Source organism: Bidens hawaiensis, unplaced genomic scaffold, assembly GCF_021521415.1.
Source record: "Bidens hawaiensis isolate Kalapana, Puna unplaced genomic scaffold, B.hawaiensis_p1.1 tig00003649_1, whole genome shotgun sequence".
NCBI lineage: Eukaryota > Viridiplantae > Streptophyta > Magnoliopsida > Asterales > Asteraceae > Bidens > Bidens hawaiensis.
Genome location: NW_027491208.1, coordinates 377,964 through 404,845, shown reverse-complemented (window position 1 = coordinate 404,845; position 26,882 = coordinate 377,964). Strand labels below are relative to the sequence as shown.

Below are 26,882 nucleotides of genomic sequence, written 5' to 3'. Positions count from 1 at the left end.
TCTCGTCCGAGGATGATGTCATGTTTCGACGTTGCAGGTAGAACTAAGAATTCGACCTCCTCAATTCTTTAATGAGTTTCATCGCTTAGGGTGACTGGGAAAGAGATCACCCCTCGCGGATGCATTATTTCCCCCCCAAATCCCGAAACTGGAGCATGGATGGGTTTCAATCTTTCTTTGTCCTCATCATCAAGTTGTTCAAAGCACTGTTCATACATGATATCCGATGTACTCCCAGTGTCAAAGAACACATATTGAGAACGGTAATGACCGAAGAGGGCGGTGATAATCAGGGGGTTCTTGTTATTGGGTCCGCCCTTCACTCGTGGAAAAATTACTGGTTCATTTTTCCACTCCTCTTCGTCATATTCTCTTCTCTTCCTCCCGTCTTTCGTCCACCCTGGATCATATGGACGTTCAAGTCCTTGACTTGTCTTTTGGATGGGCCCTGGTTGTCCCGCATAGGAGCTTTACCAGTCCCCGACTTTCCATCTTTCACCAGGTGTCCTAGCTTACCGGACTTCACAACCGCTTCGATTTCGCTTTTTAAAGCATTTCATTCGTTCGTATTATGGCCAATGTCATTATGGAACGAACAATGCTTTTTATTGTCAAGGAACGGTCTCCTTGTGGGTGGTTGTGGCTTTCGAAAATTTAAATTCTCAGTGGTGAGAATCTCGGCTGGAGTTTTTGAAAGAGGAGTCCATCTGTTAGGAGCTCGACTTGCTGGTCCTGCCTTGTTCTTGTTGCCGATGAGAGATCTTGCATCAAATGGTTTTGATGCCTCTGTGTTTGGCAGAAGTCTTGACCAGATTGGCCCTTTTGCCTGTTTGTTGGGTCGTGGAGTTTGAAACTCGACTTTGAATTTTTGTCTTGAACTGTTGTTCCCCAATATTTTTTTTCAGTATTGGCAAATAACTTCGCTGCAGTCATAAGATCATCCCACTCCTTTGGCATTCCATCCCGGCCAGTGAGTGTGCGGATCAATTCGTCACACTTGACGTTTTTGCAAAAGGCACCGCGGAGCATGTCTCTGCTTATCCCGCCAATGTTCATTCTTTCGTCATTGAACCTGGTGATGAAATCTTCTATGGACTCATTATCCCGGCGGATAACATCCAGAATCTCTTACTAGTCACGCATATGCTTCTTCTGTTGGCTGAACTGTTGTGAGAACTTCTTCACCAGATCATCCCAACTAGAGATTTGACCATCAGGGAGTTTTTCGAACCATTCCCTCGCTGCCCATGTTAGTGTCAATGCGAACATATGACACCAATAAGGGAGCGTCCATCCGCTCACACCGCCTACCGCCACAAAGTTATGCAGATAATCACTTGGATCAGTCATACCATTGTATCTACCTACCGTTGTAGGTATTTTAGCATTGATAGGAAAGGGCGTTGTCGCAATGCTAGCTATAAATTTTGACTTCTCGGCAAAGGCTGTCGGACGGTATGGCTTGGTGAAATCTTCCTCAGCATCGCTGTGGTATTCGGTATGGTGGACGACGTCACGCGGACGACTGCTTCTTGCCCTTGAACCCATCCTGTTGTTACCTGTATAGAAACTATCTTCCGGGCTATAGGTTGAGTCGTAGTTGTCATATTCGTCCAAATAGGAAGGCATCCGCATGTCTATGCGACGACGAGGGCGTAGCCTTCGTGGTTCAATGAATTCTTGGTCAGTTTGTTGGCTGTAACGAATTTGACTTCCTCTCACCGTTGGAGGAGGTGAAAGAGATCTCTGAGGAGACTCTTCGTAAGTCAAGGCACGGGCATGATAACATTCATTACGTACCCTGCGTTCGTATTCAGCCGCCAAACTTTCTTGCTGCACGCAGAGCCATTCGTTCGGAGACAACAATCCTCTAGATCTGGACTCATGACGATGAGATCTCGCTAGTTCAGAATCTCCGGAATCACATTCCAGATCCATAACTGATCTAGTACGGCGAGTCTCTCTTGTAACTCGCCCTTGGCTAGCTAAATTGGAACCCTCCGGAACTGGGACACGTCCCAAATCGGTGGGAGTGACTCTGGTTGGTGCGATAACACGTTCAAGGGTACGACCTTCCGATGTTACACCAGTGGCTCGTGAACCCGAAGCAATTCCACGCGTGAAAATACTGGAAGCAAAACCCTCAGGTGCGTCAGTATTATTGACACGTGGTGTTTGTACAGGGGTTCCCGTCGGCCCTTCAGGAAGCTTACTCATACTTTAAACGAACAAAAAAACCAACGAAGAAAAAATTTGTGCTATTCTAACACCAAAACGGATGGCGCCAATGAAGAAACACGGATCCGATCCCCAGGTATGGGTCCTGGATCCAATGAGTCCACAAGGTAAAATACGATAACTACTAACACAGTATGAGCATAACTCCCCAAAGTCCAATGACCGAAACCTGCAAAACAGACACCGTGAGTCTCGTTACAGGAAGGACAAGGTGGGGGGTCTTCCAGTAACCACCCTCCGGCGTGAGAATCAGTAACGTTCGTAGTGAAGAAAGTACTGAAGTAAAATAGACTAAGTGTAGTCAGAGTATATGCGAGTCAGAATGCAGGTGAGTGAATGAATACCTCATGCAGGTTGACAAGGTATTTATAGCCGAAGGATGTAGGAAGATGATTGGGCCAGCTGTCCTCTTCTAGAAGATCTTGATAACTGCCTGGACGCGTGTCCTCTTATGATAGGTTGAGCTATACGTCCCATGTGCATGGGTATAACAACCTGGACACATGTCACCTAATGATAGGATGAATTGCCCCTGGCCATGTGCACGGTTATAACAAACTGGCCAGGTGTCCTTCTTTCATTGGTGGGCAAGTCACGTACTCCTCAAGTAACAATCGTGGACGTTCTTCAAGAGTGTAGTTAGTTATTGACAGCTGTCCCGTTGGCATTGCCTTCCGATTATTTTAGCGGACAGATGTCCTGTCCTGCGGATGACTTCTGAGGGTGCCAGGATGCTTCCGCATGTGGTACGAGGACGTTCTTCCTCTCCCGTGATATGCGGGTGATCCGAATGTCCCGCGGATGGTATATGAGAGATTCCTCAATGACCCGTGGGTGGTACTTAAGGGTATTTTGGTCTTTTTGGTACCCTACCTCTATACCCACATATGATGATGACTAGTAATTATGTCTTTTTGGGATCACTTAATGTCAATGTTCACGTTTATATGTTGATTCTTAGTTGGTTTGTTGTTTTGGGGTGTTACCCCCTTCGCAGTACACATTCAAACAACACTTTCCTTTGAATTGATATGTGTGGCTCATACTACAATAATCTTTCCCTTTTAAGTCCACAACTTGTGTGAGTGCATTCTTCCAAAGCTCCATCTTTTGAGCCATTTGACTTCTTTTATCTGCACATGCCTAAATAGAAGTACATATCAACGTTCCCTCCGACGACTCTCACTGCTCTTCCGATCACCTTCTACACCGGCCAACTCCTTTTCAGTCAGATCCATCTTTTAGTCGCCGGACATCTTTCAGATCTCGTAACTCGGAGGTCACCGGACATCTTTCAGTCGCCGTCAGCCACCCTTGCAGCCGACAATCGGACCTCCGATTCTTGCTACTGACCTGCTGTACCGTCTGTTCGCCGGCGCCGCCACTGAAGGTCACCGGAACCACAGCCACCTACAAGACACAATAACTGATTTTAAGGGTTTCAGATCTGAAATCCTATCAGCGTCTTGGTTTGTTATTGATCGATTTTCCTCTTATCGATCTGCTATATTGTTTGAAGAAGCCGCAATCTCCTGTTTCGCGGGATTTCTGATAGCGTGTAACCCTAAGTGAAGTTTACGGCTATCCAGTTGCGACGTCGATTGCTCGGTGAGATCCTTCCCTATCTTTTGTTATTTTTAATATTGATTCGTGCATTAGGATTTTGTTGGTATTGTTCTTGTGTGCATTTGGCATCCTAAGGTTTTTTGTGCTTCGTCCACACGGTTTTTTGTGCTTCGTTTGTGTGATAGCTTAATTGCTGGGTTGTTTCTATTATTATTATTATTATTATTATTATTATTATTATTATTATTATTATTATTATTATTATTATTATTATTATTATTATTATTATTATTATTATCATCATTATTGATTCGGAGTAATTGCTAGTGTTTGTGTGATTAGTTGCAACCATAGAGCGTAGGAACCATGACTATTACTTGAGACCAGGTCCTGATACGAGGGGTCTAGGAAAGGGCAAAGATAGGGAGAGTATATTGCGTTAGGCTTCTTGGAATGTAGGAACATTAAATGGTAAGTTGCTAGAATTGGTAGATGCGCTTAAAAGACGTAGGGTTCAGATAGCATGCCTCCAGGAGACTAAGTGGAAATGGCATAGAGGGGCTGAGTGTAATGGGTATAAGTTGTGGTACTTAGGGTCTGATGGAGCTAGGAATGGAGTGGAGTTTCTAGTGGCTAAGGAACTACACACTAGTGTGGTGGAGGTGATAAGACATAATGACAGGATTATGGTGTTGAGATTAGTACTAGGAGAGGAAGTAGTGGCAGTAGTCTGCGCCTACGTGCCTCATGTAGGCCTAGGAGATCAGGAAAAGAGAGAATTTTGGGATTGCCTTGACGCAGTGGTAGGGGGGCATACCTAGGGGGAGAGGATCTGTATAGGAGGTGATTTTAATGGACACATTGGTAAGGCTAACGATAGTTTTCAAGCCGTACATGGGGGTTTCGGTTTTGGTGATAGGAATGAGATAGGAACAGATCTTCTAGAGTTTGCGGTGGCCCATGACCTAGGTATTATAAATTCTTTTTTTAGGAAACAGGATTCCCATTTGATCACTTTTAGCAGTGGCGGACGCGACACGCAAATTGACTACCTTTTGATGAGGCAGGGAGACCGACGTTGGTGGAAGGACTGCAAAGTCATACCGAGGGAGGCAGTTGTGACTCAACATCGACTACTAGTGACAGATATAGGCTTCAGAAATAAGCTGACTGGTCGAGAGAAGAAAGGTAAACCTAGAATTAGATGGGGAAATTTGAAGGACGAAAATCTACTACTGTTTAAGGATAAACTCATACCGCATACAAGGGCTCGAGTAAATGGGGAATCAACTCATATATGGGAAGATATGGAGACAAAGATCATCCAAGTAGCAAAGGAGACCCTCGGGGTCACAACAGGAAAGACAGGTGGGCATCAGGAGGCTTGGTGGTGGAATGATGCGGTGCAACACAAGATAAGGGACAAACAACGATGCTTTAGGGAGCTAATGAGGTGCACGAATGAGGAGGAGCGAGTGGAATTGAGGGACACCTACAAAACGGCCAAGATAGAGGTGAAGAAGGGGGTGGCGGAAGCAAAGAACGCGGATTTTAAACGAATGTATGAACGTTTAGAAACAAAAGAGGGAGAACATGCTATGTTTAAGATTGCCAAAGCCAGGGAGCGTAGAAGTCAAGATTTAGAGCCTGTGAAGTTCATAAAGGATACCAATGGCCATGTACTGGTCAAGGAGCAGGACATCAAACTAATATGGCAAACCTACTTTCACAATCTTTTTAATAATGGGAGAGCTTACCAAGAACATGACAACACAAACTTCCAACGACAACAACCGAATAACTGCTACTACCGACGGATCACACGAGAGGAGGTGCAGAATGCACTTAGAAGGATGGGAAGGTCTAAGGCGGTCGGCCCAGACAACATACCCATCGAGGTGTGGAAGTGTCTGGGAGAGGAAGGAGTCATGTGGTTAACTACTCTGTTCAATAGTATTCTCAAATCAGGTAAGATGCCAGACCAGTGGAGGAGCAGCGTTGTAGTTCCTATCTATAAGAACAAAGGAGACGCCCAATGTTGTGGTAACTACCGAGGAATCAAACTACTAAACCATACTATGAAGCTATGGGAAAGAGTGATTGAGGTTAGACTTAGACGACAAACTCATGTTACGGTCAACCAACTTGGCTTCATGCCGGGGCGTTCCACAATAGAGGGAATACACCTCATATGAAGATTAATGGAAAAGTATAGGGAGAAGAAGCGTGATCTACATATGGTGTTTATTGACCTGGAAAAGGCCTACGACAGTGTGCCATGACAGGTTCTCTGGGAGTGCCTGGTGAGTAGAGGAGTACCCACGAAGTACATAGAGATAATTATGGATATGTATACAAGGAGTGAAACAAGTGTTCGTGCGCCAGTGGGGGATACTGATCCCTTCCCTATAGAGGTGGGTCTTCACCAAGGGTCAGCGTTGAGTCCGTTTCTTTTTGCAGTAGTCTTGGATGAGTTGTCAAAGTCGATTCAGGGGACCCTCCCGTGGTGCATGATGTTCGCAGACGATATTGTGTTACTTGCTGACAGAAAACAAGATCTAAACGTGAGGCTTGAGGAGTGGCGAACAACCTTAGAGACAAAAGGTTTAAAGATTAGCCTCTCTAAGACAGAGTACCTACACTGTGATTTTGGTGGGATAAATGACAATGAGGACGTACAGATCACCATCGAAGGGCAGGTGGTCCCGCAGGTAACGAAGTTCAAGTATCTAGGATCATTTTTTCAGAGCGATGGGGAATTAGACAGTGATGTGACTCATCGAGTTCAGGCAGGATGGTGTAAATGGAAAGCAGCCACAGGTATATTGTGCGACAAGACTTTCCCGACTAAACTAAAGGGAAAATTTTATAGGGTTGCAGTTAGACCTGCAATGCTATATGGAACAGATTGTTGGGCCATCAAGAAGGCACAAGTGCGGAAGATGGAGGTAGCAGAAATGAGAATGCTACGTTGGATGTGTGGGCATACAAGGCTAGACCGAATAAGAAACGTTGTGTTTCGAGAGAGATTAGGTAACAAACATAGCAGACAAGATAAGAGAGTGGAGATTGAGATGGTTTGGGCATGTGAAGAGAAGACAGTCGATGAATCCTGTTAGGTCCGTAGAAAACATTACTATAGAGGGGGGAAGGGGTAGAGGACGACCTAAATTGACTTGGGATGAGAGGATTAGGCATGATCTCATAGACGTAAACCTTTCCGAGGACATGGTTTAGGATAGGAATCTTTGGAGAAGTAGAATTAAAGTTAAGGATTTTTAGGAATAAATGAATACCTTATGGCTTATACTTAACTTAATTAAACTCCGAGGCCAAACAGGCAGGCCAAGGGAACAATTTGGTCAAGACTTCAGCCGACCGCAGAACCAACAAAACAGTTCGATGCCAAATCCTTGATTGGCAACAAGAATAAGTATAATTCTTCAGTTCGGTCCTCCAACAGTTGGACCCAATTGTCAAAAACTCGTTCCAAAATCCTCACGACTGAGAACATGAATTTCATAAAACCCCAACCACTCACAAGGAGGTCGTTCCTTGATGCCAAGAAACACTTCTCATTCCACAATGACATAGGGCACAACACAAACGAGTGTGTGTCCTTGAAATATGAAATCGAAGCAGCTGTGAAGTCTAAAAAACTTGAACATTTGGTCAAAGGTGTAAAACCAGGGACTGGTAAGGCTCCCGCGCGAGACAATTAGGGCCCGTCCAAAAAACAAATCAAAGATTTGAATGTCCACATGATTCAAGGCGGACATAGAGTTGGAGGAAAAAGGAAGGAATCTTTGGAGGAAGAATGGAAAAGTGAACCAGTAATTTTTCCGCGGGTCAAGGGCGGACGGTGCAATAAGAATCCTTTGATAATCACCACCCTCTTTGGCCACTACCGATCGCAGTATGTTTTCTTTGACACTGGTAGCACATCTAACATTATGTACGAACAGTGCTTTGAACAACTCGATGACGAAGATAAGGAGAGATTAAAACCTATCCATGCTCCTGTATCTAGTTTTGGGGGTGAGGTGATGAACCCACGAGGGGTTATATCTTTTCCAGTCACTCTTAGTGATGGAATTCATTCAAGAACCGAGGAAGTTGAGTTTTTGGTCATACCAGCAGCTTCCAAACATGACATCATTTTGGGGCGGGAAGCGATCGGTTACTTTAATGCCCACTCGTCCACAGCTCACAGTGTGGTAGGAGTCCCAACCCGCACCGGTGTTGCAATTATTCATGTTAGTCGACGCTGCATCACAACGGAATGTTCAAAGCCCAGCAAAGCTCCAAATCAAACTCAAAGGACCGAGCCAGAGAAATGGATTTTGAACAAGAAGTTTCCAGATCAAACAGTCGTAATCGGACCGGTCATATCAGAAATTGTGAGAACTTTCTTGAAGAAATTGTTAACCAAGAATACGGACATCTTCTCTTGGCAACCCGCGGACATGACTGGTGTCCCGCGGAGCATTGCGGAACACAAATTGAGGGTAAACCTGATGTTTACACCAATTGTTCAAAAGAATCGAAAGATGGGCCCTGAACAAAATAAAGCTATGAATGAGCAAGTACAAGATCTCCTTCATGCTTGAATCATCCGCCCAATCCAATACCTGACCTGGGTCGCAAATCCAGTTATTGTCTCAAAAAGCAATGGGACATGGCGGATGTGCATAGATTTCAAGGATCTGAATAAGGCGTGCTCCAAGGACTATTATCCATTACCGGAGATTGATCTCAAAGTTGACGTTGTAGCCCCATTCAAATTTAAATGCTTTCTAGATGCTTACAAAGGCTACCATCAAATCCGCATGGCGGCAGATCATGAAGACAAGACAGCGTTTCGCACAAACCAATGCACATTCTGCTATATGATGATGCCTTTTGGTTTAAAGAACGCGGGTGCTACATATCAACGGTTGATGGATGTGGCATTTATATGGATGATCTCGTAATCAAAAGCATTGAGAAAGATCAGATGTTGAGAGACATCGAAGAAACATTTGCCACCTTGAGAAGTATAAACATGAAGCTGAATCCAGCCAAGTTGCATAATGAACTCTTATTTAAATTTGTTGAACTAACCGAAGCAAATTTAAATTTGAGTGTGAATTAAGGGAATCATCAAAATGTACGTAATATTTCAAGGGATTATTATTTAATAAAATGTTAATTTTCCACACAATTTTAATATAATGCCATGCATCCTACTAATTAAGATCTTTTTTAAGAAGTATAAAATCGGATATTTTAATCAGTCGATGTTAAATATAAACCATGAACCTTAAAGGGTTTTTTAAAATTTTGTTGGCTTCCTTATAATGTGGAGATCACCAATGGTTTGTATTGATTAACAACCTTAACTAACCATTTCTATGTAATTTCTTGTTCAACGGTTAATCCTATTGTCCCCTAAACTTTAATCAATACCCTCTTTCAAAGCTTAAAAAAACCGATATTATCTTTGGTTTCTGGTCAGGGTATTCTTCCATCCTAAACATCTCGCGTATGCTTGTTCTGCGGGATCATGTGGAGCATGGGTTTCCATACGTGAAGTGAGTTTGTATACGCGTGTATACAATATGTATACGTATACGAATATATATGTACATGTATATGTTGATTTAGTTATAATATTAGGTGTTTAAATGTATGTTGTTGAAGATAGGAAGCTCCATATGATCCAGCTAATAAGCAATACTAGGCATACGATTCAAATTTCCTGTTTATTTTTCGGCTTTCCTACACCATGATGAAAGGTTTTTTCCGAGGCCTGCGTTGCATGTTCGGTAATGCGCGTATGCACTCCCATACTCAATTATTCATTATATTTACCTTCATACGAGATAATAGGGTCACTAAATCATGTGATGTTTTATAGACACGGATGATGAAAAAGAACCTGAAATTCAGATCGGAGCTCCCACTGATGTTAAGCATGTAGCCCACATAGGATGTGATGGTCCTTCGACCCCGGCACCTAGTTGGGTTAGTATTGACTCGTATGTAGAGGTGGTAAAATGGATGGGTCACGGGTTTAGGTAAAATGGGTTGCTTTAGTATCGGCCCAAATAGGTCAGGCTTGCCTAAAACCACCTTTTTTTCCTTTTACTAAATGACATATAAAATAAAATTTTGGGTTGTCATTCTAATCTTTATAATTAATTAATTGATAAAATCAAACATGCCAATCCGTCAATCCATTTATGACCCAGTTGTTACAACCCACCGGTATGATTAGCATGTTTACAATCTGTTTGACACGTTTACATAAATGAGTTAAAAATGTCCAATTAAGGTTACATTATTTTAAGGGTACTGTGACCGGGTTAGGGTTTTTCATATGGTCGTGCTCGGATTGACCAACTCAACATATCAACCTGATTACCGACACGATTGACACTCGTAAATAATTATTATAGATGAACGAGTATCAAGGGGAGTCTAAACAAGGCGAAACGAATGCTGGATCGAAAGGTAAACCCATAAAATGGCCTTAATATTTTCATTTAACATTTAAGGCGTGTGCTTATTATCAATATTTTAACTTTGTGGATTTAAGATCACGGGTCTGAGTCACTGAGTCATCAACACAAGGCAAGACAAAGCAGGCGGTCATCTCACGGGAACGAGTCATCCAACCACAAGCCCCGAAAGAACAGGTGCACCAACAACGAATCATCAGCCAATGTGAAAAAAACCCGAAAGAAACAAGGCGACGAGACCACAAGATCTTCCAAAACCAGAAACAAAGACCCGTCAACCAACGATTCCGGTTGAACACACACGAAGAACGAACAAACAAGTAAACGCGTTGATTGAGCTTGTACCAAAACTGATAACCTTTTACATAAATGAATTATGAATCTGTAACATCTTTATATTGCATTTTTATTTATGAACTTGTAGATCATATTGTATAATTGTACATATGAAGAATTGTAATGTAATTTCAAATTACATTATTATGAGATCACAAACACTCTAAGCTCACCTCTATCTCCGCGTGTGACTCGAAGATCCGAATCTAGATAAGTAACTTCAAAATCGCCACTGCCTCGGTTCGTTGAAGGCCTAAATTGTTCGGGTAGTTGAGGTATCTCTAATGGTGGCAGTTGTGCTAAGTTACCTGTTGTTTTCACTGTTGTTTTTTCAAATATGATTTTGACCGAGCAAGTTCCTGTTGAGAATGTTTTAAGGGTTTTAATCGGAAATCAAGAACACAAAAAATGGATCTGATGTCAAACACGGCTTCGCCTCGTTTTATCAGTAAAATTCAACTTGGCACACAAATAAACAAACGACTAATTAATAAACAACTTGACTAAATAATCTAATACTGTATATAATTAACTCTAAACTTCGAGTTGATCTCTTTACCTTTCCGTTCAGAATTATTCCAGCAAATATATATATTATTAGTGTGCTTTAGTTAGGACTTAAGAGTGTTAAATGGGTTGTGCTCACAGGTTGACATGAACTTGGAATTCATGTCAGACACACGAACCCGAATACGACATTAGCTTTTGCGAGTTGACACGGACATGGCCCACTTGACCATCGACTTTATATTATTTTGTAGCATATTAATACTCTAAATTAATTGCAAATTTACATTAAAAAGGTGATACAAAATAAATTCATTTAAACTATAAAACTTGATGTTCATTTCTCTTTTATCTTTCAAATGCTGGCATAAGATATCCAACTAGTTTAAGTTACGACACAAAACATTATCTTTTAAAAGAATTATAAAATAAAACGGGCCAACCCACGAACCCGCTTGTTCTACCCAAAGAAGACCCCGTTTAGCTAAACACGTTTGTAAGTTGACCCACAACTGATCTGAAGCAGTTTACACATAGCAAAACTGATTTCACAATAACTAACCTGTTATCTCAAATTTATGGGCTAAAGTAGCGGTTACTTCTATTGGTTGAAGAGGCCATGGTGCACCAAGTTCAAGCTCAACTATATTATCAAAATCTTTGCTCAAGATATCGATACGTTGAAATACCTGTTTCAAAAGATAATATTAAGATGAACCCGACACGAACCCGGAAAATCTACACAAACATGACACGATCCCTGAAAACCATATCACTCACACAAACCCTAACACGGCATGTGTATTCCCATGTTGACACGAACACAACCCGTTTAACTCAAAAATGAATTTTTACCATTTTTTCTTATTTGCATATTAATACATTAAAATTCCAAATTTCGAAACTTATTAAGCAATTATGTTTAAAATATGCTAATTAAATTAAGCTGGCAATTTTAGAATAGCAAATGCCCAAACAATTTAAGTTATTACATAAACATTTTGAATATATATATATGGGTTAAACAGGTCAACCTGCAAGCCAGCCAGGTTGACTCGAGCACACCCTGTTTAGCTAAACGCGTTAGCTGGTTCTGCTTTATACCAGCCCGGGCCTATTTAGACTAAACCCAGACCCATTAATATATCAATTTTCACACACTTAGTTAAAGCTTTCAATAATATATCAATTTCTCTCCAAAGTTATCTTTTTTATATTTATGCTTCTGCTTTGAGACACATGGTGTCTCATCAAAACCTGTATGGATGTGTGATTACATGACATTAAATAACTAGAATCAAATAATCTAATAACACTTTTATTATACCATAATTGGAAGCACTTTAACCATATGGTAGAGTCTAAAAATTGATTATGGTCACAAACTCACAATAATATAATAATATGTAAATCATGGCTATTAAAATTGTTTTGGTTTGTTATTAATGTTGGTCGGGTTGTTACAAGATACCTGGCCAAGAGTTATAGGAAGTAGTCTTCCTGTTGGTGGGCCCGGGCGGCTTCCACCTAGAGTACGGGATGAAAACGCGCTGCTGTAAATTAGTTTCCATCTTCCTTGAAGTTTTTCTAGATCGGCTAAAAGGTCAACGGGTCCCGCAGCAGTTTCAATCTCTTTGGCTGCAGAATCAGCCTTCTGTAAATCTTCTTCGCTTGCAGCTAGCCCTCTATTAAGTCCCGAAACAGCACTCTGCAATAAACACAGTTTTGTAAACACGGGACTGCAGGAGATATTAGGAGTCAGTTGAAACCGACTGAACCGTTCAAACTGAAGCAAATGGGCCGATTTGAAACCCAAACGGTTCAGCTTTTAGTGGTTTTAACGGTTCGGTTTGGTATGGAACATGAAACTAGACGTGTAAATCAAAAAAGCCATCTAACTTTTATTATTAGTATTTATATATAGTGTTTGGATAAAAAACAAATGAAACTTAACCTGCGAACTGTGCAAAGTAAAGAGAATAGTCCACGCGGTGGGCAGAATCGTAATTACTCTGGATAAAGTAATTGTGCTATTCAAAGTAATTACGTCTTTGGCAGCTTTTTAGAAAGTGTAGGAGTTTCTAAATTCATAATTTATTTGGATACTTTCTGAATCACGTAATCGTGTTTTTAAATTAAAGTATTTTGTTGGATAAAATAAAAAGGTTCAGTCTAAGAGCGAGACCGTCTGTTCAGTCAGAAATCGAAGTTTTTTCATAAATTGATATGAAATCAGACCAGCTGATATGTGTCGCCGTATTATGTATTGAATCGACATAATGTATGGGGTGACCACGTCTGTTCAAGGAGCAGTTAGGCAGTTAGATCATAACAGGCGTGTTACTTTAGTACCACTATCGGTAGCAACTTGTACTTAAGCTCAAATTTTCAACCACAATTCAAAGCTTGAACTGAAGTACAAAGTTGCTACCGCAATTCAAGTTTGTTGCCGCTACACAAACTTCCTACTGCCTACGCTGCACAAACTTACTACCTGTGCAGCAACAGCTACCGATTTTTAACAGCTACGAAGAACATTTTTTCAGGTAACATATCTTCAGTCGACGCATATCCTTAGCACGACCCAGCTAGGGTGGTGGCCCTTGGTACCGAATGAATTCACAACAAACTTGGAGACGTGTGTACTCCGCACCTCGTAATTAACTTGTATCAATGTATATTGTGAACTATCGTTTTGTCTACATGTAAATCCCGATTACCCAAATAGCCTGATGACACTAAAATCATCAATAGAAATATGATTACAAAATTGTTTTGCAATTATTATAAACAAATAAAAGCAACCCAATTGGAGGAATTTGAAATATAAATAATATAATGAGCAGCACAAATGCAATGAAATGAAATGAAATGAAATGAAACCATTACTTACCAACAACTTAAACTTGAAGGACTTGATTGCATCGGCCTTGGACTGATCAGGAAACTGGAACCCGGTGGAGTCTGAATCGCCTGTAACCGCGGATATGGAAATGCGGGGCGTTCTTCTCTTGGTTAAGTTTGGCCGATACTTGAAGTCAAATAGAGTGTTTTTTTGTGTTGTGAAAGAAGATGATACTGGGCCAACGGTTGAGGGTGAAATTGATGAGTGAATCAGCAAGGACGCCATGAATGTTTGGATTGATTGTTAAGCTCTGCAACTGGGATTTGGGTGAGTAGCTGATTGGGTGGTAGTAACGTGTTTGGTAATGGAATCAGTATCTGCTTCTGCTTGCTAGAAGACTCCACAACTATTATCACATCAATATCATCCACTAATTTTATTTTCACTCATTCCATATTAAACTTAAAATATTATTTTTTATACTTAGGGTGGCGGGATGGGCAACGGGTACTAGTGTCTTCGGGTACTCTAGCCTCTAGGTATACAGCCGCCACCCTTCTCATTATATTTTTTAAGTATTGATTATAAGGAAAGTAGAGTGTGTGATATGTTTGTGTATAAGAGAGAGAACAACTACTTTTCTGATTATGTAAAGCTGATGGCAGCAGTGTTTAATAGATGATAAGACATCGGCCGAGTTGAAGGCTGATGACTGACATTCGGGTGGGTGATTGCGGGTAGCGCCCCCACCATCCTTGAATAAAATTGATCAAATTTGAAAAGTAAAAATGTAAAAGAAAACTTACATAAAATACAAAACATTTTTCTCAATGAACATATTAGCTAAATGAAAATATTCACTAACTTTAAAGACTTGTTACATCACAAACCAGTTATTTTAACCGGTTCGGTTGATAACTTGACTGATTATAAATTATTAAGAGTTTTCAAGCTTAGAAGTTGGATACCAACCGGCTAAGATTAGTAACTAATATTATAAAACTAATTAATCATTTACTCCTCTACTTCAAATTAGATGTGCACAAAAAGTCGGTTACACGAACCGTAACCGGTTTTTAACTAGAACTGGTTTCTAATTGATGCCCAAGAAATCGGTTACTACCTGATTCCACCCGGTGGTTCTTTAGGTTTTTTATTACTTTTTTAAATATTAGTTTTTGTTTTCTTGGGTTATTTATCGGTAACCGGTCCAGTGTAAGGCCCCGAGCCCAGTGCTCTACATTATTGTTGGATTGACTTATAAACACAGTTTTAAATATCATAGTGAAATAAAACTTTCGCGGAAACATTAAACTTCAACTATATATTACATAATCATTCAAAAATCTTTTCATAACAATCAAACTCTTGTCTTAAAACATAATATAAAAAGTCATATTAAAACATCATAACATTCTTCTCAAGATGTCAACATTTTCAGTCCAATTCCATGTGTCTCCCTCAAGCTAGCTGTCTTAGCCTATTTACATGTGTGCATACTAAAAGTCAACTACGCTGAGTGAGTTCAAGTTAATCATGCAGCATGCATTACATACACATACTTTCATGTACACATCCAAAGATACATAATATATACTTGACATGTTTGCCTTCCTTTCATACATGTATTCATACTTCTATACTCCCATTCTTTCAAACTTTCATATTTTGCACTTTCCTTCTTTTTTTGCTTTATCTTACTAATACATACATAACTATATATATGTGTTAAAGATCTTTTCGCCCTACATACCTCAAATATTATTAGGGTCCAGTGCCCTTCATCTTCGGATATTATTAGGGCCCGGTGCCCTTCTTTCCATACAACCATACATACATTTCATTATATTTATATTTATATATACTTTCATACATACTCTTAACTTTTTTCTATATCATTCATCAAACATGCACATATCATACCCTTACCACTTAAGGTAAGTGCATTAACTATTCACATCGAGTAGGCACATAGCCCCGAAAACATAACAAGGAAATGGGGCTAGAAAGTCACATGAGTCCTGTTTATTTCAGAGTTAACTGTAATACCTCTTGTCACACCCCGACCAAAGGCGGAACATGCCGGGGCGTAATGTATTGATTGGACAGTAGCTCAAAGACACTAATTAAAGCGACAATAATTATTTAATTTCATTAACATCAAAACAAGTACACAAATTCAATAAAAGAACAAATACATCATACTTTGTATTTTGAATAATATCCTAAGGTAAAAACTAATATCTTCAGTCTTAATCAAAGTAAATTACTTGTACCTGTAGCATGTATAAAAATAAAGTTTGTCAACACGAATGTTGGTGAGAATACATAAGTTTTGGTTATATATAAATAAATAAATCACAATTCATATTTAAATGATGAGTATTACAAATCTTATGAAAATGTAAACAACTAAATAGATGTGGACCCGTTCTTACTGATACGAAATCAAAGTACTTGGGTAAATTTATGATCATACTAGATGAGGATGAGATATCAACCACCAAACATAAAATAAACAATTAAGCACATAGAAAATTAAAATAGAACATGTAATAATCACACATAAATATATATTGAATTGTGTTTGAATAAATGTGGTAAATAGTGTAAGTAAAGTATACATGCTACCCCAAAAATATAAAAGATGAAAATGGGGTATGTAAACTCACCTTAGAGATAAGGTAGATGATAGCGGGGAGACGGGTAAAGTGAACAAGTTAGTTAGTTTCCGCGACGAGTCCCGACGATAAGTCCTAATTTTAAATGTACAACTAAAATAAATACTCGGATGGTATAAATGAACAAGACTCGATAAAAAGGGTTTGTAACGGATTTGGGATTTATAAAACATTGAACACGTTTTATATAAGTCGAATCAAAAGCGTAACGATTAATTATTCTCCCAAGTTATTTATAGATAAATTGCTAATACTTATTATGAGTTTAAACGAAAATAACTTGTTTTGGTGGTCGGCTCATATAGACGAATAAAAATATTCTTAGTTTAATTCTCCTTTAAAGTTTAGGTTTTTTAAAAAAAAATTATAAATATATGTAAAACTTATATGTTTATATTTACACGTAAGAAAACATTAATTGAGAATTATTTTGAAGGTTTAACGAGGTTTGGTTCGTTAAAAATATAAATATAATATTAGTTTTTATTATAAACCTAGTTGACTGTTTAATTAAAACAAAAGTGAATAAAATCAAAATAAAGGAAAAAGAAAAAAAAACAGCAAAAAACGGTGACCCAGGGACTCGAACCCGGGTCTGCAGGTGCTACAAGCTTTAACAGAAGGTGCACCAGCCAACCGGGCTGGTGGCTAATACGTTTGTATAATGGAACTCAAAATGTATACACTAGATCAAATCAAAACCCAATTCATATTATAAACCCTAATCGATCAAACCCAAAATTGAATGATTTACATCCTCTGTTAATCAAATTTGACAGAGGGGTTTTATAGACAAAGCCAAATCGAGTTGGAATCATATAACAATTACCTTTATCGCGTCCGAATTGAATGAGAATGTATGGTTAAAGTTTTCGGCTAAAATCGAACTTAAACATGATTTAAATGGCTTTATATGTTATGATTAACATGGGGTTTAGTCCGTGGTTATGAGAGGATGGTGTGGGATCATAGAATTGCAAAAAAGGACTAGTATTTATACTATTTAGGAGGATGATACAAACGCGGTTTGTTAAGCTCTAAATTAGCTGTCAATTGGTTGAGGTTTCCATGTAGGTTGTTAGCGTGGAGTTTATGAATCAATTAACATAACGAAATCCCGGGTTATACGGCCAAATTAAAGAAAGTCGCGAAGGGGGGCTGACGATGGGTAGCAGGGAGAAGAAAGGAGGTTTGGTAAGTTTTGCAATTTAGTCCCTGCTCTATAGGTGTGGATCCAAAAGCGGTAATAAGTTAGTTAGGGGGTTGATTTTGTACAACTCTCATAGTTATTAATAAAAGAAAATAAATAAATAAATAAAAACTAAACAAATATGGAAATTTATTGATAAAATACCCGAAACGTTACAAACGTCCGGTTAATAATAATATTACATAAATAAATAAATAATTTAAAACGAGTAGGGTTTTCGGGTCCGAAAATTGACGAATGTTACAGTATTCACAACTTTTTGAAAATTTCGTCCCGAAATTATAGAAGAAAACATAACATAAAGAAAGAAGGTAATTGTCAAGAGATCCTCTTTTTTTTTAAAAAAAATATCACACAGATCTTTAGGTGACCCAAATAACGCTACAAACGGAAGACGTGGTAACGACACTTATATATAGGATGTACCAGCGGCGTATCCACCATGCCCTTATCACATCAATATTTGTATCGTTACCCAAAATCATCCTCGGTTCTGAGTTATGACACACAGCCGTATTCACTATGAGTTCCATGCGAGGACTTTGATAATTATGCGTGCACTCATAATTATTTAGGTCATCGCATGATGCACATAGTTCGTCCCGTTGTGCAGGTTCGAAAAACAAGGTAAATGAAAAGCTTTTTAAGTCGATAAACAAATGGAACTATCTGAGCAAGAGCAATAAAAATAAATAAATAAATAAATGAGTGAAATTTGATTAGCATAAATAGCTAGTAACAACTTTGCAAAATAAAGCGAAATTACTAAGTTAATCGTCAAAAGTAATAATAACTAAATTAAATAAATAGATAGAGGGAATTTTGAATAGAAATACTTAGGATGACAACAAAATTCACTAATAACTATTCACATAGACAGGTTCACATAACAAACGAATCACATGATTAGAGAAATATAATAACATATGAGGCTCAAAATCAAGATTATAAAATTGAATGAGAAAGAGTGACGTGAGAATGAGGTGAGTTTTGGGGGTTTGGGTAGTCATGCATTAAAATATCGAAATACAATTTAAACATGTGACTCCTATTAGATAACTATGTACAACACATGTTCATAGTCCCAATTTCCAACACGTATGTAGGAAATCGGTCATAGGTAGTTTATGATACAAATACGGTACTATCAGATAATTATGCACATCACCGTGCACATATTCCCGGTAATTAACAGGTCATAGACCACATAAATCATGATAATAAATTGTGTAATAATAAACAGTGCACTAAACGACATAATAGGAATAATTGATAGATTGAATACCATTATAAATAACCAAAATTCTCATTCATAATAAAACTGGAGATTTAATAAAGTTAATACATTAGATTTAAATGAGAAGAACTAAATGAAAGAAACGTCTTTTGCGTAGCATGTCGTCATAAAGGGTTAGGCTTAGACTTGGGAGCCGTTGATGTAACACACTTGTCCTTGAGTAGCTTGGTCACTTGAGGTTGGTTGGTTGATTGGGATTTGGTTGACTTGAATTGGTTGAATGGGTTGGGCTTGAATTGCTTGGATGGGTTGAGCTTGGATTGGTTGAGCTTGATTTACTTGGGATTGGTAAGCTTGATATTGAGTGGTTTGAGTTGGGTAGGATTGAATTTGGTTCATGTGTGCGAGTCTTGGGCATGCGTTGCGAAAATGGCTAGGGTCTCCTCAATTGTAACAAACTCTAATAGTTGAGGGTGCTTGAGTAAACGGTTGAGCATAAGGTAAGGGTTGAGTAAGAGGTGAGGTAAATGGTTGCATCAAAAGTTGGTTGCGTTCACGACATGTGGTAAAGGGGTGACCAAATCGATTGCAATGGGTGCATTGTCGACACTTGAGGTTAAGAGAATGCTGAAAGTTACACATATCACATAATGGGTGGGGTCCTGTGTAGGGTTTCTTGGTGGGTTGGGTTTGCGATTGGGCCAAGATATAGTTTTGGGAATTGGACTTTCTTTTATTGTTGGGGTAGTGGGGAGAGTTGCTGTTGTTGTGCTTGAATGATTCGTGCTTAGAAGACTCGGGTTTGGGAGATTCGGGCTTAGGTTCTTTGGTGGGCTCGGATGCAGGCTTATCATTGGGCTTCTTGGAATTTTTCCACGTCAAGGTCCCAGCCTTAACGTGGTTTTCGGTGAGGGTACCGGCTAAGGTGATGGCATCATGGAGGGTTTGAGGGTCATGACTTAAGACGGAATCTTGGATTTGCATAGGCAAACCCTAGATGTACTTGTCGATTGAACGTTCAAGGGGAGTAACCATGTGCGGGATGAGAAGGCTCAGTTCATGAAAATGATCGTTGTAGATGGCGTCATTTCCACTTTCTTGTTTCAAATTCCAAAACTCCTCTTCCAACTTCCGAAGCTCATGTTTCGGGCAAAACTTCTTGAGCATGAGTTTCTTGAGGTCATCCCATGGCAAGGCCATGGCAACCTCAGCGCCAAGCGTGCGCTTCTCACCGTTCCACCAATTGAGGGCATTCTTCTTGAGCATGCACGAGGCGTAAGTGGTTTTCTTGTCCTCAGGACATTCACAATGGAGGAATATGCTCTCCATTTTTTCGAACCATTGGAGGAGAATGGTAGCACCGTCGATACCAAAGTATTAGGGCGGGTTGGCACTCTTGAATTGTTTGAGGGGATAAACAATTGGGTTCGGAGTTGTGGATGATGAAGAAGCATTCACAATTTGCAATTGAGAGATGATCGTTGGGAGGGCTTCCACGATGCATTTAGCAATGCGGGATGACTTGCTGCGGCCAGAGTTGCCGGTGCGACGGTTACGGTTGATAAGGCGAGAAAAAGACATTCTACAATGACGACACGTGAAAGTTATTATGTTTTTGGAAAAAGAAAAATTGTATAACTACGTGAAATTTCGAGTTTTGTATAACTATGTGAAATTTCGAGTTTTGTGAAAATTGTATAACTATGTGAAATTTCGAATTTTGAGAGTGAGGCATAGCCTCGGATTAAGTGTGTGCTTTTGTGTACAAGAACAATATTAAATCATTAAATAGTATTTAAGCTACTGCAATCAATAATATAATTCAGGGTGCAAACACGTAAAGGCATATCATGTATATGGACCCTAAGCATGCTACTAGGCCGTTATATCGAATCAAAAGCGTAACGATTAATTATTCTCCCAAGTTATTTATAGATAAATTGCTAATATTTATTATGAGTTTAAACGAAAATAACTTGTTTTGGTGGTCGGCTCATATAGACGAATAAAAATATTCTTAGTTTAATTCTCCTTTAAAGTTTAGGTTTTTTTTAAAAAAAAAATTTATAAATATATGTAAAACTTATATGTTTATATCTACAAGTAAGAAAACATTAATCGAGAATTATTTTGAAGGTTTAACGAGGTTTGGTTCGTTAGACATATAAATATAATATTAGTTTTTATTATAAACCTAGTTGACTGTTTAATTAAAACAAAAGTGAATAAAATCAAAATAAAGGAAAAAGGAAAAAAAACAGCAAAAAACGGTGACCCAGGGACTCGAACCCGGGTCTGCAGGTGCTACAAGCTTTAACAGAAGGGCACCAGCCAACCGGGCTGGTGGCTAATACGTTTGTATAATGGAACTCAAAATGTTTATACACTAGATCAAATCAAAACCCAATTCATATTATAAACACTAATCGATCAAACCCAAAATTGAATGATTTACATCCTCTGTTAATCAAATTTGACAGAGGGGTTTTATAGACAAAGCCAAATCGAGTTGGAATCATATAACAATTACCTTTATCGCGTCCGAATTGAATGAGAACGTATGGTTAAAGTTTTCGGCTAAAATCGAACTTAAACATGATTTAAATGGCTTTATGTGTTATGATTAACATGGGGTTTAGTTCCGTGGTTATGAGAGGATGGTGTGGGATCATGGAATTGCAAAAAAGGACTAGTATTTATACTATTTAGGAGGATGATACAAACGCGGTTTGTTAAGCTCTAAATTAGCTGTCAATTGGTTGAGGTTTCCATATAGGTTGTTAGCGTGGAGTTTATAAATCAATTAACATAACGAAATCCCAGGTTATACGGCCAAATTAAAGAAAGTCGCGAAGGGGGGGTGACGATGGGTAGCAGGGAGAAGAAAGGAGGTTTGGTAAGCTTTGCAATTTAGTCCCTGCTCTATAGGTGTGGATCCAAAAGCGGTAATAAGTTAGTTAGGGGGGTTGATTTTGTACAACTCTCATAGTTATTAATAAAAGAAAATAAATAAATAAAAACTAAACAAATATGGAAATTTATTGATAAAATACCCGAAACGTTACAAACGTCCGGTTAATAATAATATTACATAAATAAATAAATAAATAATTTAAAACGAGTAGGGATTTCGGGTCCGAAAATTGACGAATGTTACACCTTTCCTTGGTTGTGCATAGCTAACTGTGTAACAATATAAGTATCAATTAACTACTCATATCCATATCATATTTCTAGGTTAATAAAACCCTAACGATCGGGGGTATGGGGGCAGCGCCCCTAGCAGCGATGTTCTAAGGGCGGCAGCCCCTAGCATGATCCAAGGTGCAGAGCCCCTCGACTCAAATGAAACTCAATTCGATAATAAGGCTTCATTAAAACTTTATCAGAAAAATGCATCTTTAAAATAATCGAGTTTCATTTGAGTCGAGTTTCGTTCTAATCGAATCGAGTTTTCATTCTAACCGAATCAAGTTTTCATTCTAATCGAATCGAGTTTCAGTTCGATTCGATTCGTTTCATTTCGATTCAATTCGTTTTAATTTGATTCAGTTTGTTTTTCCTCCAAACGAATCGAGTTTCTCAGTAACTCGACTCAGATATGGTTTTCCATGCCTTTCAGCTATAAAACGTTCTCTTCCAATCTTATATGACCGGTTTATCAATACATCGGGTTCTGGGTCATAAAAACTTCCTCTTTCTTGTTTTAACACGAACCGAACGGTACCCGTTCTTCCCGTATCACACCCGTTGAGTCTTATACTATAAAGTTTATGTTTTTCTAACACTATAAGACCCGATTTGCCTTCGTATCGAATATTAAGACAAACCGATGTCTAAAACCTAACCTTTTTATCAAAAACGTACCTTTTTTGTTTCGGGTTCGAGTTTAGACGTAGATCTAGATGTGTTTATTGTTGTTTGATGATGCTTGAATCACGAAATCTTCCTCTCATCCCATATCTGAATCCGGGTTGTAGGGGAGCGTGTGTGTGTGTGTGTGTTTGTGTGTGTGTGTGTAGAGGGAGGCTGGTGATGGAATGAGGGTTTTAGGGTTTTAGGGAGGGTTTATGATGTTTAAATACCCCCAAGCCCATGGACCTAAGACCCATTACCATTCCTTATTTCATCTTTTATTGTCCAAGCCTATACTTCATTATCTTTATTTAACTAAACTAAATAATAACACGCCATTAAATAAAACAAAATTCATTTCTTTATCATATCAAAAGTAGAATGTTACATCCGGTTATACTTGGAACCATTTTTATTGCGTAGGGTTTTCATGCCTGGAAACCGGTTAATAACCAGTTTAGTTATTAACTGATTTCTAAAAATTTCCGGTATGTGCATCCATACTAGTTCAAATTATGGTTGTTCACGAGCTAAGACGAACCAAGCGAAGGCTTGCTTGTTGGTTGCTCGTTTACAACCAAACGCCTGAAATTCGAACCAAGCCAAAATTGAATAAAGCATTTTTTGATCGAACATCAAGCGACTTTCGAGCATTATTTATTTCTTTTTCACACTAAAATTTGCAATAAGAAATAACTTTGAAGGTTATAAATAATATATTTTGTAAACATATTAATAGTTTTTAGACAAAAGTGTAATAGGTTATAAATTTTTATGAGAAATAAGTTTGAACTGAGATATAATGAACATGTAAACAAGCTTCATGTATTCCGAAAACTTGTAGTAAACAAATAAAACTATAAACTGACGGAATTCAGGAAATTTTAAAGAGTAAAAAAGTTGTATACTTATATTTATGTGTGTTGTCTGTATATTTATATATTTGTTCATATATAATTATATAGAAAAAAAATTAAAAATATTCGAGCCAAACCGAGCGGACCATTGCTTGTTGCTTGTCTCATTTACAAACCGAACCGAGCAGAGCGGCTCGTTTACAATCGAGCGAAAAACAACCGAGCATTTTTCGAGCAATTTCCGAGCGAGCAATGAGTGAGTTCGTGTGGCGAGCGGTTTGGACTAAAAAAGGGGTTGGAGGAGGGAACCCTTACCCCGGTACCCATTTGGATACCCATCACCCCACCCCGCAAGAGGTATGACATCGGTAAAACACCTCCATTCCTCCAGACACAGATCTGGGCACCACAGAGGGCTGAACCCGCGCCACTACAGCTTCTCTGTGTTAGCAAGAACTTCATTGGTGACGGGTACCACTGCGCTATAAGCGAATTGGTTAGAGGTTTGGACTAGAGGTGTACAAAACCGGTTTTAAACCCAAACCGAACCGGTTTGGTCAACGGCGGGTCAAGACCAGTTTGACTCAACCGGTTCGGTTTATAAACCGGTTTAGAAGCAAGGTAGGCCGGCCTGGTCACATCGGTTCGGTTTATAAACCGGTTCGATTTAAAACCGGTTTGGTATATCTTAAGGGGAACCGGTCCTGAAACTGGCGGTTTGGGTCGGTTTTGGAACCGGTTTGAGTGAAACCGGTTTTAAACCCAAACTGGTTCGATTCAGTTTGCCTAAAACCGGTTATTTGAGCACCTCTAGTTTGGACGGCCCCTAGTTCAATATCCGAAGCGTCCAACTTTAATTTAGCAAGCCCAATGTGATCTTTAATCAATTTCATTTTAAGCCCAGTAGGTTCAAGCCCGTATTACCTTACAAACAAACGCACATGACACAACCACGACCCAAACATATTAAGCATTAGTATCTAGGATGAATTGGCAAGCAAATATATTGCTTATATTTCAGGATTTTTTTGGGTAAATATTTGTACACAAAATTTTCCCAATACATCATTCTGTATTATTACTTCTAATCCATTACGTCTCTTTTTTTATATACTAGCCTACCTGTCTATACAACGAGAGGAAATTATAGAAATTTGCAAATATTGATATATGTTTATATATTTAAACAATTTATATAGATGTATACATAATTTAATATGATGTTACATATTAATACAAAAATGATAAAAATCAACACAAAATTGTTTATAAGCTTCCAAATATTTTCTTGTAGATAACATTTGTAGTATTATTTGTAAGTTTACCGTTTTTATTTAAAATTAGTTCAAGTCTTTCTATTCTTGACTATTGCCAATGCTGTCATAATTGGCCATGTGTAAATTCTGCCATTCTGTCTTTCAAGTGCGCTGGTGATTCTTCTTGACTTTTGTTGATAATCATTGCAAAACATACTGCAACGGGAAATTGTTTTGTGTAACTTAAAAGGAATTTTCTTATGTGACGGAGTTAAACTACTTCGGCTAATGAAAGTGTGATGGCCAATATTAGTACCTGAAATTACTTTTGTTTCAATAAACTTCTATTTAACTTTTTAACACACATACAAATAAATAGTCAATAGTTTTGTTGGAAAAACAACAAATTTTTATTTATTTATTTTCAACGATTGAAGAAATTGCTCAGGATTTAGAGAATATTCAGACTTTTAAATTTTCGCCGATCATATTTGTTCAATGCAATTTTCAGTAAGATAACATACAAATTTTCCACCATAGACGCCAATGTTTAAAAGCAACGATACCTCAACCATCGGCTCTAACCTTGGACTCCGCCTAGGCATTATCCCCATCCCTTCAATGCCAACCAAGGAGGCCACAACTCCCTTGGAACCCTGCCAAAGGTGCACTACCTCCTTTAACCCTTTGGTTCGTTGGTGTATGAGATAAGAATCGTATGTTATGAGCGATTGTCTATTTAGCAGCTCCTAATCCTCAATCTATATTTTTATTTCTTTAGTAGCAAATAAATTTTATTAATCAAAATAATAATTGAATTGCAGTGACATCAACATAATTAGCGGTGAATAGTTGATGGTGGAGATCGGACTATTTGAGTCTAAACATACAAATGCAAATATACAATATATCATGTGGCTTAACCAAACAACAATTGAAGAAAGATTTAGAGAATATTAAGACGTTTCTAATAGTTTATAAAACTCATAAAAGTTCACCCACAAATTTCATCGATCATATTAACTCAATGCAACTTTCAGTAGTATTTTCAATAAGCTAACACACAGTTTTTCCACCATAGACACCTCTCGTGAAAGGGCAACGAGACATCAACCTTGGGCTCTGACCTTGGAACCGTCTGGGCATTATCCACAAGCCTTTAATGCCCAGCGATGGATTTAGTGTTTACTTTATTGGTACAAAACCTGTTGTTCCGGACACGCAAACCGACCCATGCCAGACTGTCCCAGGCCCATCACGTGAGAGGTAAATCAGCCTCACTCAGCGGCAAGGCGATTGGCGCTTAGGATCGGTTTCGACTGAGTGTTTACTTTACACCTCCTACTCCAGGATATGTACTTTTATTTCTTTTAAGTCTTAAATAAATTCAAATTAATCAAAAAAAATTAATTACATTAAAAACAACATGATGAACGAAAATGGCGGACAATAGTAAACTCAAGAAAATATTTCAAAAGAGTCGGAAGAAGGTTCGTATCAAAATTTCTTAAGAGTCGGCCGTAATTTAAATACGTATATACTAGAGGTGGCAAATGGGTTGGGTTGGGTCGAACGAGTCATGGGTTGAAATGAGTCATGAGTCAAAACGAGTATGGGTCAAAATGAGTTTGGGTCAAAACGGGTCAATTAAAAAAATGGTTGTTTTGGTTTGGGTCGAAATAGATTAGGGTCGAACCGGGGTTTTTTTTTTTTTTTTTGTGAACGAGAATAATGGCGGAAACATTTTTGTTTTTTAGATTTTTCGTTTTTTATTTATATTTTAAGTTATTA

At 38.6% G+C, this 26,882-nt stretch overlaps 2 protein-coding genes across 2 annotated transcripts; one reads left to right on the top strand and one right to left on the bottom strand.

Moving 5' to 3' along the window:
- The first annotated feature begins 7,757 nt into the window (after positions 1 to 7,757).
- Positions 7,758 to 8,777, top strand: LOC143623976 (uncharacterized). The gene is made up of 2 exons (XM_077094748.1): positions 7,758 to 8,277; positions 8,500 to 8,777. Exons 1-2 carry the CDS (start codon positions 7,758 to 7,760, stop codon positions 8,775 to 8,777), a joined length of 798 nt encoding a protein of 265 aa, XP_076950863.1.
- Positions 8,778 to 9,950: 1,173 nt separating this feature from the next.
- On the bottom strand, positions 9,951 to 14,316 carry LOC143623942 (plastid-lipid-associated protein 6, chloroplastic-like). The gene is made up of 4 exons (XM_077094727.1): positions 14,044 to 14,316; positions 12,622 to 12,858; positions 11,713 to 11,839; positions 9,951 to 11,002 (listed from the first exon to the last, which is right to left on the bottom strand). The coding sequence occupies exons 1-4, from the start codon at positions 14,278 to 14,280 to the stop codon at positions 10,788 to 10,790; spliced, it is 816 nt and encodes a 271-aa protein (XP_076950842.1). The 5' UTR covers positions 14,281 to 14,316; the 3' UTR covers positions 9,951 to 10,787.
- Between the last annotated feature and the right edge of the window lie 12,566 nt (positions 14,317 to 26,882).

What these genes read in the sequence shown, in the direction of transcription:
- LOC143623976 (XM_077094748.1), top strand. Translation starts at nt 7,758, where the DNA reads ATGTACGAACAGTGCTTTGAACAACTCGATGACGAAGATAAGGAGAGA. An exon ending in GCAACCCGCGGACATGACTG is followed by an intron (nt 8,278 to 8,499) that starts GTGTCCCGCGGA and finishes GGATGTGCATAG; the next exon opens with ATTTCAAGGATCTGAATAAG.
- LOC143623942 (XM_077094727.1), bottom strand. Translation starts at nt 14,280, where the DNA reads ATGGCGTCCTTGCTGATTCACTCATCAATTTCACCCTCAACCGTTGGC. An exon ending in CCTTCAAGTTTAAGTTGTTG is followed by an intron (nt 12,859 to 14,043) that starts GTAAGTAATGGT and finishes TGTTTATTGCAG; the next exon opens with AGTGCTGTTTCGGGACTTAA. An exon ending in TTCCTATAACTCTTGGCCAG is followed by an intron (nt 11,840 to 12,621) that starts GTATCTTGTAAC and finishes CTTTTGAAACAG; the next exon opens with GTATTTCAACGTATCGATAT.